Below are 18237 nucleotides of genomic sequence, written 5' to 3' on the forward strand. Positions count from 1 at the left end.
AAGAGTAGGATTCTGCTCCCTACACTCCCATAAGCCCACCTTTCACTGGGAGGAATAAAGAACTTTTGGGGTTTATACTTAGGATTCCCCACTTTAAGCACCATTTTGTTTAGGAAAAAGAAAAAGAAGTGCGTGGGGAATGAGATAAGAGAATGAACAACGGTGCCATGGCTAGGGGACCTCAAGGGCAACTCTCATGCATATTGGATCTAACGAGGTAGCCGTTGGCCGTTGGCTACGTGCTCCTATAGAAACACCATTTTTGATCTAGCTATTCGGGTAGATATGCCGTCCTCTAATTGGTCTAATTGAAGTGTGCTTGCAGCTCAGGATCATTACTAGTTATTACTGCAATTGATAGCATTCATTCATTCATTATTTATATTTTTTTTTTGGTAGAAATAGCTTTCATTCTATTGATATACGCTATTATAGATGAGTTATTATAGCTACAATTTAATAAGAAATCAACAAACGGAAATTCACATGGCATAAAATATATGGCTGATGATTCAGTATTTTTTTAATCGGTATTTCTGATACAACATGAAAAAATCTAAACCATTAACAGGGTCATATAACTTAAGCCAATATGGAATTGCCGAATTACAATACCTAATTTATTATATTTAAGTTTAATTATGTGTTGAGCTCAAATAAATATGAATATGATGAATTAATTATTAAAAAAAAGTTATTTAACTTTGTAAAAAGTTCATAATTTCTACTCTTCATGTATTTATATTTTAATTCTTAAAACATTTATTATACTAAAATAAAAATAAATTCTTGAAATTTAAAACTTTTTTTTCTTTTAATTATAATCTATTATTTAAAAGTCATTGATTTTTTTATTGGAAGGCCCCTGAACCTATAAAAAAAAACTATTTTACAAGTATCAAAATATCTACTATTAATAATATATTTCTTAATTAGGCTATAAAAAAATTAATATAAAAACATGATTAACCACTATCTAAATATTAAATAATTTATATTTTTTAGCGTATCAGAATAGAGGATAATGGTGGTAGAACTGCTAACAAAACCCAATTTTTTTATAAGTTCAACTTTTTATATATCGAATAAAGAAGCCCGAAAGTCACCATCCTCCCCCACTTTGCTGGTTGCATACCCGCGTGTTAAATCACACTCTAGGGCCCCTAATATCAGCCACTTATTACTGTGCGTGTGTGTCTAAGTATATCATGTTTTTATTTTAAGAGAAGATTTAAAAAAGTTTTTAAATATTTAAATCTATATATAAAGAAGGTAGTTTTCCTCAATTAAATTACAGCTAGGAAAATTGAAATGATGGAAACTTAAACACGATAATTAAAATAAATTATCCAATATACAATCTTTAAATTAAGCCTGCATGTTTTATTTATATATATGTGTGTGTCATTGCATTCCACGGACCGCAGCTTGTCATATTGCTTGTCTATTTGATCGATCAGTGCTTCTGTCACTTATCATCCTCGGCGTCTTATTACTGTTAAAATAATAGTTATCATCCGTTGGTTCCCAAAGCAGACCTTCAGGAGGCCGGGAGGATTAAGAGATGCATTTTTTATTGGTAACATCGATCTAAATCCTCGTGGCTCCCACCAAGCTGGTCTAATGAGGAAACGCCACGTTACATAAATTGGTTAGTGAGCCACTGCAATGCATACTAGCATTCACCAAGTTGATTCCGACATGCACCAAGGCTTCTGGGATCCACGTCGGTGGAGCGAACTATATATAAGGCCCTCAGAAAATATATGAATATTAATTTCTATGAACTGATTTTTCCTCGGTGTCGTTCACTCGAATTATATCTCAAGCCATTGAACTCCGATTTCATACCAATCGGGTGGTCCTAATTAACTGCCCGTGATCGGAGGCATAAATGGTGCTTGCTTCGAAGTAATTCCAAAAGGAACCGTCGAGATTTTACCGACTAAGAATTGTTAACATGCGTGTTGCTAGCTATTTTAACTCCTTTGTGGTCCAATATTAAAGCAGAGATTTGATGTGAATGTGTGAGACTTTATGAGATGGATGTTTGATCTTTGATATGGATCTCACAAATTTATGAGATGAAAAGCTATCGTGATCATAAATGTGGGTATCCCCTGTATTGCATGGTTGCCTTTCAAAATGAACAAGGGAAGGGCCATTGTTCATGCTATAATATATCACTACATGCAAAAGATAATATATATACCTTGTGTCGGAGATCTAGGGCTAAATGACAACCTTTCTCGTGGGCGTTTCTATTTGTATTGACGTGTAGAAGCTGCAAGTATGTTTAAAGGAAAAGGAGCTTTTGAGGTCTTCGCCTTTTTCCCACAGTATCTGATCACCACAAAGCACGCATGCACACTCAAACTTGTACGTACCGTCTTGTGTATATACTTCAACACCATGCCCTAGCTAATTAGCTTGCAATTTCTTAATTAATTACGATCGAGTAATAAGTTGAATGGTCAATAAATCGGATGGGCATAACACCAGAAACATTTAGTTGCAAAATAGCCATGAATCAGTCACAGGATGCACTGCGTAATAGATAACGATTAAGGAGTCATATTCATGACAGAAATCGATTTTAATACTCGCGGGACCGATCCATCGCTGTGCTTGGCCCTTTAGTGCACTGGGTAGTGGCCTCACTAAATTCCTTGCCTGCTCTTAAAAGTTCTTGTACAGTAATAAAAACAAATCAGAAAGCTACAAAGTTACTATTGCCAATCACATGCCATGCACAGAGAGTAGAGAGGAATATTAAAAAAAAAACTAAGAATTGGATTATTATATTGATCAAAATCGGATACAGACACGCATGAAAGGCCCCAGAGACCTTTTGTATTGTCAAGCCTAAGCTTAGGCCCCGAAAGAGGGTCTTTTCTCCTCTCCTCTGGAAAAAAATTAAACAAATAAAAAAGTTTACAAACGTGTAACCACCACAGGCGTGGACAAAGTCTATATGGTATGTTAGGCCAAGGTGGACCAAGAGGCAATTCCCGCCAAAAAAGCACAGATACACACTTGTGTGGTATGCACCTAGCTAGAGCACTGGCACACAGACCACTCTCTCAGAGTCTATAAACAATCAACATGCGTTGGAAGGTCATGTTATCCCGTTCTACACCACGCCATCAAAAGAAACGCACACATTTCTCGGTGTAGCAATCATGGCGGCCAATATGAGAAGCTCTGCCTCCATCCCCTCCCATGACCAGGAGCTCAAATTTCAAAGTTCAATCCCTTGTCTTGCCAGCCCATTTCATTTTTCTTTGCCTCCTTTTCCGCCGAGCCTAATACTAGGGTCCCGCCATCTCCCTCCCATTCATTCAACAATCAATGCTGAGATTGAAATTCAGCACCCCACTTCTTTCACACTTGATGACTCCACTATATGCAACTATTTAACACAGGCTTCTTTTTTTTTTCCTTCTTTCCTCACACAAAAATATTTAATGTGACAAATTCCCTTCCCTTGGGAATCTGCAATGCCATTCATAATGAATGGCAAAATCCCACTGAAAAAATAACAAAAAAATCCTCAAACCAAACTCTCTCATGCATACGTATATACTAGATAATTTTCTCTAATAATCTAATCACTCGAGTCAATTTTCTCTCCAAATCCTCGAAGAAAATATTTGAGGATACTATATATATATCTGGCCACTTTGTTTTATTTCCCCCCACTTTCAATCTCTTGTTTTTATTGCTCTCTCCCTTCACTCGGAATTTCCTTTGTCATCGTGTACCCAAAAGCAGTTATTTAATTTTCTCCTTTTATAAGATGATGTCGAAGAAGAGGATGATGAGTCGCTGCCACTGGACCTCATTCTGGCCCGAATTGTTACTCGAAGTTGAGGCAGTAAGACCTTTGTCGATTTCCGCCGGCTATTGTCAAGCACGAGATCTTGCATTAGCCGGTAGCAGCTGATGATTTTGTCCTGCAATTTGATATGTTTTGGAGTTGAGAGGCTATTTTGTACTTGTTAAAAAACTAAGGCTTGTCAAACCGTAATCATAATCATCATTTGCTTAGACTCATCATATTAATTCTTACTTTGCTTAGCCCATCACACCATGATTCAGCATGTTCAGGATTAAAGAGAGGCAAGTTTGGAATGTCATTGGCTGCACAAAGTATCGCTGCTGCAGCAATGCTTGATGGCCAATACTCGAGAAAGCTCGCCTCTGCTCACAACAAAAAAAAGAAAAGAAAAGAGGCGATTATTGATCAGTGTATGCACGGAAACATATAAAATGTATGAGAGGTATGCATGCATGTATTTGTATTAATTACCTTTGATGTTTGATAAAATGATTTCCGTAGCCCTTGAAATCAGAAAGCCAATATATGCTCCTGTGGGATCGAGCTTGCATGCAAAGAAACGTGTAAAACTAAATGGTGTTATGGATCTTAGCCTCCAGTCTAAAACGCTGAGAACCAGGAGTTCCATCCTACGAATTGTTCTTGGTTCGAAGATATATTTGGCACCCTCGACCTACAAACCAATATAATTCACATCGCTTAATCTAGCTAGGACTTAATTATACAGTCTCGTGAGTCATAACTAAAGATTACTCGTATCACAGCAAATACCTGGAGATCCAATAGAGAAGGAACCAGAGGTTCCTCCATTTTAGCAGCTAGTGATAAGCAAGCAACAGATAAGAGTTGCCATGGCCACCCGTCTGTTTGCTGCAATGATATAGTAAAAGCAACCACAAAAAATTACCATCATCGTCCATAAAGCATTAATAATCATCGTTCAAGAAATATTAATTATAAAAAAAATGATGATAATGATGATGATAAATGTTTAATTATTATCCCACCGTTAATTTTATTTATAGCGTTATACTTTATGATTGCATTTTAAAAGCATTACACGTGTTTCAAGTAGGGACAGAGTGTGATAAAGTCTAAAACAGAATAATGTATAGAGTCCAAAACTTTATAAGAGCATTATGAAGTATAGAAACAAAGTTATGCACTGTATAGATAGTTTAATTACAAGGGAAAAATAATCCTTGACAATATGATAAATCACAATAATTGTTTGGTCGGTTCATGTTTCCAAAATGGGCTTAACACATGAAAAAATAAAAAAATAAAAAAATAAAAAAACAACACAACTTCCTCACTCGCAATCGTAAATAATACACCACGGCATCTGTAATTTCTTACGTGAGGTGCTTGCGTCCCCTTCATTGTTTGAAAAGTCAAATATATTATTTACCTTCAATCCTTCATAGTCAAAATCGTTACTTTTAAGCCCCTCAATTTATCACATATATACATCTTTTATTTTTATATTACACCGCTATTGCAAGTAACAAAGTTTAACGAGTAATTACCGGTAATCGGCGAGAATAGAAGAAGCGATCCAAATAGTTGACGGAGAGATACGCCGTTAATGGCTGGAATCCATGGTATGCTTGCACCTACGATTAAAAATAAATAGTTAGTAGGTGTTATGGAACTAATCTAACGTGCGCCGCCACTCCAGCATTTAAATCAATTCATCCAACGGTTGATAAATGACTAGTTACTAGAACTGATGAGCTCGACGGCACAGATCTCTTTAAAGCAGTTGGTAAATAGGATATGGTGTCATTATGGTAATAAAATATCAGAAAAATCTAGAGTTTTTTTTTTCACCTTGAGAATCCATGCAACAGATTCTTCTCGTGCGGAAGCATCGAGAGATTGAGATTGAAACCGGGACAAGTAATCGAAACCAGGCACGAAGTTCCTTTCATCTTCTATGAAACTAGCAATGGATGATTCTTCTACAAAGTCGTGAGATTCGAGGCCCGTCGAGCATCCCGGCGACTCGCCGGAGAATATATCGGAGGATTCCTCGCCGCAGAGAAGGTCTGATAAGCAATCCGAATAAGACATCGCAACCTTTGATGATAGTTTCTCATTATCTTCCCATCTCGCCGGAGTTATGGCTGGAGATTCCACCCGTAAGCGACCGGGATGTTCTTGGTTGGCGGAGGGCTAAGCTAGCAAGGCTTTGAAAGTTGTACTGAGTAGAGACTAGAGGGATAGAGAGGTAATGTTAATCCATTGCTATTATAGCCATTTAAATATCAAGGATGCGAGTTTTTATATATATATAAATATATATTTTTGGGAATGGAAGTCAATTAATGAAAGAAAGGGGGGGAGAAAAGAGTGTGTGGGAAGGGTGGGGTTATTGTTTTGCCGGGAAGATTGATTTTCCACTTCGAGACGGAAGAAGCGAGGTGATGGAGAGCAGCCCTTATTCGGTGACATATGGTTTTATCATTGCTTACTTCTGCATAGCTTCTACTCATTCCCGAAATCTAAATATATTATTTATATTCAAATTGATATATTTCTACAAAAATATAATTTTTATTATATATATTTTTTAGCAATATAAAGAATATTAACAAAATATAAAACACCGTGGGGAAATACTATTCCATGTGGGTGAAAATATTTTTCATTAAAATAATATAATAATAGTTTTGTTTTTCAAATAAAAAAATTACTCAACTAATTATTAATTAGAAGCAATATTTTTTTTTACAAAGTCTATTAGTTATTATTAAATTGATTGGAATAAATAAATCTCTTTACATTTAAAAACCATGATAAAATAATCAAAATACCATTAAAAATAAAAAATTATATACCAATATCCAGGGATTTTTTTTGTATTTTTGTTGAAAGTGCCTTTTATTTTTAGGTGGTGTCTTCCAATAATCAAATATCATCTTTTATTGTGTCATGAGGAGTGCTTTTTGTTGAATTATTTACAATGTAATAATAAAAAGCTAATTTTTCAAGAATTTTAAACAAGATTTCAAATAAGCTTTGATTTTCAGCTTCATCCTCTTTTTATTTTGTGACAGCATATGGCAGCACTTAATATTTTTTTTAATAGACTTTGTGGTTTTTTAAAATCAGAGTTAACATCAATTGACATTTAAGCTTTCATCATCTTTTTTGTGTATTTTCCTTTAAGCTTTCATCAATTGATTTTTTTTTAATAGATTTTGTAAATTTTTTATTTTTTTATTAGGTTATTTTTATTTTATGATCTAAATTGTGGATTTGATTTATCTATAATCATTGCATTTTTTTTCTCATCTAATTAAAATAACTCAAATTGCTCAAACAGGATTAAACCAACTTACTTGATTAGTCCGGACTATGACCCAAGCTGAAAAAAAATTCTCTTTAAAACACTTTTATTACAACTAAACATCATCTTTCATTAAAAAAAAATCTGATCCTGCGACAGAGCACCGTCCGCAACTAGTCAGTTACTAAAGGGTCAAGCCACCATAAAATGCCTTAGATTGGCTTTGCAAGTCACGTTGTCGGAATGGCCTCCAGTTTTTTATAGTTTCACGCCGAGTTACCGTCTGGATCTTCTTTATCAAATCCAGTAGTGCCATGTGGCAAATAATCTTGCACTTTTGCTTAAAATTATCTTGCAGGTTACAATTGTTTTTTAGGTTAACTGCTCCATATTTCTTTTTATAACAATACAATTTTTAATTTATCTTTATATTTTTAATTTATTTATTTTTATCCTTAAGTTTAAGTCCTTAAATAAAACCTCTTGGCAAGGTTTTCAAGGTAAACTAGAAAAATCACATAATCTATGCATGAAATCATTCCAGTTAACTGTCTTATTCAAATATAAAATCACATGATCTTTTAAAATATAAAAAATAATATGTGCAAATCACATATTTTCAAATGTAAAATCGAATCAATTAAAAATATAAAACAAATTAAAAAAATATTTTATTATACAATGACAAATTGAATCACTAACTCTTATTTTCTTCTATAATCATACACGACACTTAACATGAAAGAGATTTTCTTCGGAAGAAAATAGTTTGAGCATTTACATCGTCGGGCTATGAAAAATGAAAAAAAAAACAATGTTATGCATTCGCTACACTGAATTTGTTTTTTTCTTAAAAAAAAAACCAATTTATTTTTTTAAAGAATAATATTACTTATGGGTCCTATTGACATCTGACTTGAAATTGAAAATCTGTTTGAATTTAATGCGTTTGGACGCAGTTCAAGGTAAAGGAGGTTAATTCAAGCATCAATGGGTTGATCCAGGTTTTAATTTTTTTTTTAAACACCAAAACAACATTATTATATATATATATATATATATATATATATATATATATATATATATATATATATATAAACTGTTCAATATATAATCCAATTTAGATCTTTATATCAGGTTGAGTGTTTTGTTTTACTGTACAAATTGGGCATCTAATCTACAAAATACGAGTCTCCATCTCCATTTTTTTTTCCTTTTCATTTCTATGTTAATTTCTTTTCTCAATTGAGAATTGTAAAAGAAAATTATTTTCTCAAGATATAAAAAAATTATCTAGAAAATAAAAAATGCATCTCTGTTGTAGCTATATATTCAATGAAAAATTAAAACCAAAGTTTATAATAATCATAGGAAGATAAACACATTGTGATGATGACAAACGATCGTCTCATACTTGTGTTTCAATCGTGATTGATTACACCAAAGTCAACAAAAATTTTTGTTAGTTTGTCTCGATCAATAAATGCCACAAATTAAGAGTTTACTTAAATTAACACAATTAACAAATTGAAAAATAACTCTTTTTTTTGCATCAATAATTCTGGCACAATAACTTTTTTACACCACTAAATATGTATAAAAATATTCAAAATAATTTAAAACCTATTTCTCATTAATGATATGTAATTAAAAGATATTTATCTTTTTTTAAAGCTGTTAGGGTAAAATTATACTATGAATTCTCTCCATAAAAAAACGAGACTTATAGGTTGTAAATACCTCATGAATCCTTTAAGTTTTAGGTTTATATTTTCTATTATCTAATGTGTACATATTTTATTAGCATTTTCCTTTAAAATATAATTGAATTTTCTTTAAGAAGATACTTGAATATTTAAGAGTCCTTAAATTCATCAAGGAGAGAGCTTTTATAGGTATTAATCTTCAACCATCCTATCTTACTAGACACTAACTAGCTACTTTGATAGCTACTTTGATTGTGAGAAATATATCAAAGTGTTAAAATTAAAAGATTAACCATGATTCAACTTATAAATCTTGCTATTAAACTATTGAATTTTTTTGGGACACTTAAAAAAAACTGGTATTTGTTTTATTCTTCCATCAAGCCATGGTTTCTTTTGTCAACTTCTAATTAAGTTCTAAGCAATCAAGGATCACTATTATTATGCAAACCTATAGTCTGCTGAGGCATAATTTCCCTCCCCGTCTTATTAGATAACCTTTAATTGAGATAGGAAAGAAATAGTTTTCGGGAAAAAAAAATTAGTGATTGAATCGAACTTTTTTTCTAAAAGTTCAAGCAACCTTCATGATCAGGATCTTTTCTATCCCGACACCACCAGGCAGGGCGTTTTGTTTGCAGGAATGGTGGTGAGCCAGCGCGGAACAGCGACAGTGGAGGACAGAGGAGTTTCGTGAAAGGAAATTCAACCACGTCCTCATATTTTCAAACATAGACAACCCCCTTAGCAGTAATTATTGATTGGAGTCGATTGACCAGCATTTTACCAATTCTGGTGTCAAAGACCAAGTTCAGGGTACACAAGTTATTCATCTCACCTAGATGTGTGCCAGTTGTCCCTGGATTTGTTGCCCGCGCTCCACCGCCAAGGCAAAAAACTTTTTTGATGTACAAAAAGTGATAGGGGAAAAAAAATAATCCAAACATAGTCATTGCTTCAATTAAAAAATTAATAATATAGAAAAAACACAACAAAAATAAATTAACTAATAAAAAATAACAACAACAAAAATATATATAAAAAACCAGACTTGAATCTATTCGGATTATCAAACAACTTAATGTTATAGGGTGAAACTGTAAAAATACAATTTAAGAAAAACAAAATAAAAAACCCTATTAAATCAAGTGAATTCAAAAATCATGCGACTATGAGTATAAGATTGAGATAATTTCATAAAAAAAACATGAAAAAAATTGGATGATGAAATAAAAATAAATAAATTAAAAAAAAAAGTAAACCCACGTTAGCCTCTAAGACTAGTGATTCTGGTCATGAACCCAGAACTAACCCAATAGAAAACAAACCGTAAAAAATAACAAAGAAAAACAAAAAAATAAGAGGATAAAAAATAAGAAAATATCATCTTAAAAAAATAACAAGGAAACTCGGGCAAACGTTGAACTCGAAACTTGTGAAATGCAAGACTTAAGTTCAATTAAAAAACTTAATTCTCAATCAATTTAATTTTGAATGATGAAATTATGAGAAAATATTAATAAAAAAAACAACAAAAAAAACAAGGGTAAAATTTAATAGAAAAAAACCCAAAAAGAATAAAATTTGAAAAAAAAAATAATTTAAAAGATTATCACCAAAACAAATTTGAAGGGTTTAGTTTGAAATTTTACTGAGTTAGCACAAAATTGAAGAAGGATAAAGAAGAAGAAAAATAATTGACAAAGACAAATAAAAAAAAAGGTTATAATTAACAAGAAAAATAAAAAGAAAAAATATTTAATAAAATTGTGAGTCGGGTTGTGATCTTAATGCGGGACTTATAATGGATTCCATAAATTGGACAGAACCCCCAGTAAATGGGAAGATTCACAGACATGATGATCAAAAAAATATCATGCCTCTTTCAATTAAAACACCGATACCTAGCCATCATCATATATGTAATGGTCGTTCCCGGCGTTGAAAAGCTAGAGTAATAGCATCCAATAAGTATCCCATTCCCATAAATGAGTGGAGAGTTTCCACTCCGATTCACTATCTTGCAAATCTCAGGAATTAAAGAGGACTGGTAAAATGCATCCATCAATGGTGGCTTATCTGCTCTCCACTATTTTCCAGTCTCCAATTTCCCACTGGACTAGAACAGAAGAAAGGGGGAACTGAGGACACTGCAAGTACCTTTTCCCGCTAAATCTTGTGGTTTTTATGTGCCATCGGTGGCCATCCTTGTCATTACATGTTGCTAGATATCCTCAAGATTACAGCTAACACAACAGCCAATGTAAGTTTTGGCTCAAGGAAAACTTATTCGCCGAAAGGATGTTGATCACATAATCTATGGCCATGCATGTGTAGATGTCAAGTTTGTGGGCTACCTCGCCTGGCTTTTACCTAGCCAAACCTCCTACTGAAATTTTTGCTGGATTTTAATTTCCAACGATGGAAAAGCTTATGGGCATGGCAATTGGCTCACATGAGGCCTTTCTATGCTATCATTATTGCTCGATCCAATCAAGAAAACTTGATAGCACAGTAGCAACTAGCAACACCATGATTTTGACACTCTTCTGCCAAACAGAAATTTGGGGTGCAGGAAAACATTAAATGAAAAGTTTCAGGGCCTCCCGTGACGTTATAAGTCATGTCAGTACCAATCCCATGGTTTTTTGTGGCATAAAATGATGCAATTTTATTGTCTCCATGCTGGGGCTCATTTATGCACCATGGACTTCTTCTCATCACCATTATATTCCTTGTTCCTTTTCCTCCCAGATCTGTTAGGCAGTCAATTTAACTTCAATTGATTTATCATTGTATTACCTTCAAGTTTATATAAAATATTACCATCTTGTATTGCTCTCCATCATGTAGTAGTAAAACTTATAAATTATAATGATGAGGGATGTAATTTAACTAATTAGGTTCTGAATTTGCTACTTAGAGCTCATCAGTTCAAGTCTTACAAACTACAAGGTCATTGAAGAATTATATGATTGTTAACTTCAGGGTTCATGAAATTAGTCGAGATGCATGCAAACTAACTCAAACACCCATGTTAATTTAAAAAAAAAACTTATAAATTATTATCATAACAGATTCTATAATCTTTTTTTTCTTCAAGTTTAATCCCCTCTCCATCACCAGAGTTGAACCCATGACTGAAGTCCTGTTAATTACATACCAGTTTTTAATTTCTCAAGGTTAAATAGCAAGCTTTACAGCTTCCAATTACTCTCTTTATTTCGTCCTTCTTCTTTCTTGGAATATAATACCGAGACGATACAAATGAAGGCTCGATAGAGTAGCTAGTGTAGGTTTTATCTAGGAGAGATTGAGAAGAGTTCAAAGTGTCATCATCGACAACTGCCCCTCGTGAATTGCCAATCATAACTTGTTTTTGTTCCCTCAATAATAAAATGTCTTGTATATATTAGAAAATATATAAGGTTCAGGGAAAATATTGTACTACTAAAAATAGAATAGTGAGAAATTAATGATTTTGTCTTTCACTAAATTAACCTCTAAGACTAAGCTCAAGGAAAAATAGTTTTTCATTTAATTCATTTGTTATTTTTTTTCAATGGGATACAAATTTATTTTTATATTTTTAAAACAATAAAATATTTTCATAAAGCAGAAATCAGATAATTAGTTGTTGGGAGTTTTTTTGAGATTTTATATTTTTAACATAGTACGTAAAATTATTAACTTATCCTTAAAATGATATTTAATATGGGCTTGTTTCATGAGTATTTTTTATTTTTTATGTTGGCTGTTTATATTATGATCAAATTAGTTGAGAGATAAATTGATATCTTGCATTAAATTAAAAATATTAATTTTTTAAAACAGTTAAGTATGTGACATACACTTGCTTGTGCATGGAAAGATTTCATGATGCTTTGATGATGCTTATATCCTTTAGTTATGAAAAATTATCTTATTCTGTATGGTTAGATTACACTCATAATGTCTTCTTTCTCTATTAGTAGCGAGTATATGGTGTTTTAGGATGAATTTCAGCTGGAGCTATTTTTTTTTCTCTTTCTATTCCCTTAAAATTCATGTTTGGCAATTAAAATTTTAAAATGAACCTTTTGTTAAGATATTTAAGTATTAATTCTTATTTTTTTTATTTGTTATTTCTTTTCCTTGATTTCTATAATTTTTTTTTTGTTTTTTAATTTCATCCTTTAATCTATTTTTTTTCTTCAAATTAGATCTTGGTTTTTTTTCTTCATTCTTCTCGTAGTTGTTTTATATACTTTCAAAATTAACCACTCTTAGTTTGTATTAATTACACTTACTTAGTTTGTATCATTCAAATTTAATCTTGATTCTTTTAATTATTATTTTATGTCTTTAATTTTGTTTTTTGTAATTGAGTGTTTTCTCAATGTTATTTTTTTTTTATTCATTCGATATTTTTTTTTGAAATACACCTGCACCGGCTTAACATCATTTTTTTTTCTCAAGTGTGTTTTTTGTTTGACCCACGGAGAAACACTATTTACATCGCTAGTATAATTGACTCGGTGTAATAAAATTCATTTTCAAGATGTCCAGTAGCATCAATATGTTGACGAAACTTGCCGGCCATCCCCAGCAGAGATACCTCCATCATTGAATTCCAATGGAGTGTTATTTGGCTCCAATGTCCTTGGATTAACGAGCTTCAAGGCATCTGTAATTTTTATAGCACCCATCAATTTCCAATTAGTATGGCGATCAATGGCTTTCCCTTTCTTTTATATGAACGGGTCGGGTAAACCAAGATAACTATGGATCTAATTTACTACTGTTATCTCTTAAATCAGGACCCGGAGGTAGGCCCCCACAAGAAAGGGGAAAGAAAACTATTACTAATCCCCACAGGGAAGATTCGAACGAGAGCTAATTACCAAGTTTAACACCGAAATGCAAGACAATTTTTAAATTTTTTACATACATATTTGTGTTAAAAAGTTGGACTAAAAGCTTGAAAACTCCAAAACGGAGCTTATTCGAAAAGCTATCTTTTACATACATATGGTTAATTTTTTTGCTCCAAAAGCCGAAAAGGCCAACATGTATTCCACTTAAACTATTTTTATTATTAAACAAAGGCATGTTTTTAATGCCATGGTTCGTAGATTTTATCAACTAAAGCTACAAATAAGACTAGATTTAAAATAAAATGCAACAAATGATCAACTATCTTTATGAATTAAAACAAATTAAATATTTTGTAAAAACAAATTTACAATATAAATTTAATTAATTTTTTTTACAAAAGAAAGACTTGAATTAAATTTATTTAACACAAAAAATGAAACTATATTTATTATGAATCGTATTAAAAAAAAGTTCATGATTGCAATATTTTTGGTAAAAAACCAAGACATATTTTGGCATAACTTTCCATCCAGCATGACAATAATCAAAGCCATTTTTTTTTCATCCCTAAACTCGTAGCACGGTAGTATATATTGTTACGTAAATAAGAGGGATGGGATCTTAGATTCGAGTCTTCCTTTTTTTTAATTTATATTTAATTAATAAGAAATTAAAGCACACTTAATTATATTAAAAAAAAACATAGCTGTTGAAAAATTAAAAAGAGCAGTTCTTAGTGGATTAATGGTAAATACAACATCGCTAACAAGCATGGAGGGGCAACGATTGTAGCGTTAAAAGCGTAGTTTCTACTGTAGAGTTAAATATCTTATGAAAGGTGAAATGATGAAAGTTCACCGGAACTTCTTAACTTCTGGTGGAGCTTTGGATCGAATGATATATATAATTATTGAACTCTTGAAAAGTTTTTGTACAGTTTGTGAAATGATACAAAGTAACCCATGCTGTTTTACCTCTGCGCCTCTCTCCCATCTTGGACGTGATTTAACACTTTGAAGTCGCAAAAAAGTTGCGCATAATCTTTCTGGAATGATTAATTAATTATCTAAATGTTCCGAAGATCATTGAAATAATTAAACCACCTCTCGTAATTGATGATCACAGACTTGTCTTATTGGATATCAATTTATAGACTGCTCAACTTAAATTAAGGGTTAATGAATCCATGATCTATAGATATCTTCTTGTTAATCGTTCCTGAGCCTTCTAAGATATATCTTTTTTCTAGTTCATGTCCCCCTCAAGAAACAGTGCCCGAAGCAAGCAGATCTTTTGTGCTGTTATTTTGTGAATGTATTTTGTTTGTGTTTTTTTTGGTAACTTTATTATATAACATCACCGGCCGGCCATTGGGACTCAGGGAATGTTAATACACAAAATTTATATTTGCTACGAAGACAAGCAGTCTATCTTTTCTTATTTTTTCTTTCCATGATTTTAATTATACCTCCTAAATTGTCGTTATAGGAAACCAAAAAAACAAAAACAAGAAGTTGATGATAGTCACGTAATTGACTTTCTTTTCTTATTTTTCTCGAATAAATAAGCACACGCACGTTTTTCCTTGGCAACAAAACATACTTATCAATATTTATGATGCCATGAGTCTGTAAACGATTTAAGAAGCTGATGATAGTTGACTTTGACTTGTATAGACACATGTAAGTACTGTAGAATCAATGAATATATCCAAGGTTGCATCTTGCTCGGCATCAGTGATTGCATAACCAATGATTTATTTTAAATGCCCAGAGTAGTGATTATGTGTTTAATAACTTATTTTAATTAAATTCTGATGAATGTAATGAACAGTGTTATTTACACGCACATGCCTGTACGTGCATGAAACGAAAGAACGCAGTTCATGGCTAGGTAAATGTCTCCCAATAAACCAATACATGGGTGTGCTCGCTGCTTAAAGCTAGCTTTGGGAGTTTTATTGATTGTTGTCAATGGACAAGGACACAAGGTCACAGGAACCAAATTTTGAAATTTGCTAAGATCGAGAGCATCATCATGGATTTCTTGAATAAAAGGTGGAAACATCATTTTCAGCACTGTTTTCTCCTCTTTTTGTTCTTTTTTTTATCTGTTTTAAGTCTTGTATGATCTGCCTCTCAAAGACGTCGGGCTATCAAAAGCAGCTCAACATTTTTTTTTCCTTTTCCGATTCTTTATCTTTCTCCCTTTAGATAACAAAGGTGAAGGAAAGAGGGGTTTTGAAGCGCTCCCTTCATTATCAAAATCAAGTCTTGTTTCACAGGACCTTAGGGTTCTGGTATCTGTTCCCATCCAGCCCCTGTGTTCAAAGAATAAGCATTTAAAGGAGGACCCATGCATGGGCAGCTTTTGGACTTTGGGCGGTGAGGTAGATTGAGATGCATTTAATAAGACATTTTCAAGTCTAGTCCCACTTAATCGTGGTTTTGAACGTTAGGTTTGGGGGGTTGTGTTGAATTGTTTAATAAATCCTCTTGCAAAATAATCATGCTTTAGCGCAAAAGCTACTAGTACATAATTATTATTGACCCATGATATAAAGCGGGTCATATTATTTTTTAAAAAAATTAAAATATTGTTAATGTATTTTTAAAAATTAAAATAAAATTTAAATTTTATAGAGATCAATATGATGTAACCCGGTTAACTTAACAAGTTTAAAAATAATCTGGACAATAAAGAAACAATAACATAGTTTGACTAAAAAAATTTCAAGATAATATTTTTTAAAAACAATATTGAGACAATATATTAAATCGACTTAGGTCAAATCGAGTTTACATGAAAATTCATGACTTGGATCATGAGACAATGATGATCTCATAAAAATCAAATAAAAAAAACATATTGAAGTTTAATTCTCAATTAACTCAATGTTAAAGAATTAAATTGAAAAATATCAATTAAAAAAAGAACAAAAAAAAAACTTCAACTTGGTCATGAGATTACGATAACCTTATAGAAAGCAAACCTAGACAAATTATTAAATTTAATTCTCAATCAACTCAAATGGTGAATGATTAGATTGAAAATAAACAATCAATTATAAAAAAGAACAAAAAACCTGAGTCAACTAGGTTAACTCATAAAACTCGAGACTCGAGTTGTAAAACTAGTTAGGCTAACCTCATATAAAGTAAATCAAAATAAATTATGAAGTTCAATTTCTAATAAATTCTAATGTTAAAGAGTGAAATTAAAAAAAAAAAGTTCCAACTAACAATAAGGAGAGTAAAATGATTTCCCTCCTCCGTTATTTCTTGTTAATCAATGACCACATTAAGTCAATTTTTCCTTTTTCTTTTGACATTTTTAAACTAGTTTTCATACATTAAAACAAAATCTATTTATTTATTTTAGTTAAAGGAAAATGATCATCTATATATTAAAACTAAATAATAAAAGAAATTTGCTTGAAGTGTGAACTTGGATGATTCTTTAACTATTAAATTAACTCAATTGAATTTAATACTAAGTCACAAATTATATTGGTTACTAGTCAATATTAACTATTTAATTTAAAATGATTTTAAACATTAAGAAAAAAGACGTTAAGAATACATACAAATCACTATATTGGTGGAATCCAGTATTGAGTTCCGTATTTAGAGGGCGTTTGGTAACGTGGTTGCGGGTGAGGTTCACCCGCAACCACACCAAATGCTGTTTGGTTAAGAAAAAAAATTGTTTTTTGATGGTAGGACCTATCAAAATGTTAGCAGAACTGCATGTTTATGAGTCGTAGGGGAAAAAGCAGAACAGTGGAGCACGGCTCCACTATTGCACTGCTCCACTATTGCACTGTTCACGTGAATATTATTTTTTTGAAAAACAGGGTGAAAAGTTTAGTTTTTTTTTTCAGTGCAGTTAATTGATTTCACTCATATTGTTCACGTGAACATGAACAATATTGTTTTTTTTTTAAATATGTTCTTGCCGAATCCGACTCAGTTAAAAAAATTCAGTTTTTATTTTTATTTTAATTGTGTTTTATTCAAAAAATTAGAAGGATATCGCTTGATGACGTAACAAAAAATTTAGTTTTTGTTGTTGCGTGCTTAAGAAACCATGAAAAATATAGTCATTGTTGGATAGATTTTGTATGTGATGACATTGTATATAGTTTAATGGAATAATAAAAAAAATTTGATATCAATATTATTTATTTCATGATGTAATAATAGTAGTTAAATCTACAATATTTAAATTAAAATTATTTTTTAATTATTTTATAACCTCAATTTGAAAAGCATTTTTTTAACCAAACACATTAAACTACTTTTTGTTCAATCTCAGTTTCAACCACAGTTTTAACTAAACATATATTTTTACAACCCAACCTCAACTAAAAGTACTTTTTATAAAATAATTTTTTTAAAATCATAACCACAACAGCAATTGTAATACCAAACACGCTGTAAAATTACGATGGCATGACTCATAATTAATCTTCTTGAAATTTTTTCTTCTTTTTTTTTTAGCATTTTTCATAATTTAAATATCCCGACCGCATTAGC

General features: G+C 31.8%; 1 protein-coding gene across 1 annotated transcript; it reads right to left on the reverse strand.

Annotated features, from left to right (window-relative positions):
• Positions 1 to 2772: 2772 nt before the first annotated feature.
• Positions 2773 to 6329, reverse strand: LOC133695953 (cyclin-D1-1-like). Its single transcript, XM_062117938.1, has 6 exons — positions 5675 to 6329; positions 5371 to 5457; positions 4613 to 4711; positions 4313 to 4514; positions 4073 to 4203; positions 2773 to 3956 (listed from the first exon to the last, which is right to left on the reverse strand). Exons 1-6 carry the CDS (start codon positions 5915 to 5917, stop codon positions 3735 to 3737), a joined length of 984 nt encoding a protein of 327 aa, XP_061973922.1. The 5' UTR covers positions 5918 to 6329; the 3' UTR covers positions 2773 to 3734.
• Between the last annotated feature and the right edge of the window lie 11908 nt (positions 6330 to 18237).

This window comes from Populus nigra, chromosome 6, assembly GCF_951802175.1.
Source record: "Populus nigra chromosome 6, ddPopNigr1.1, whole genome shotgun sequence".
In the NCBI taxonomy this organism is placed as follows: domain Eukaryota; kingdom Viridiplantae; phylum Streptophyta; class Magnoliopsida; order Malpighiales; family Salicaceae; genus Populus; species Populus nigra.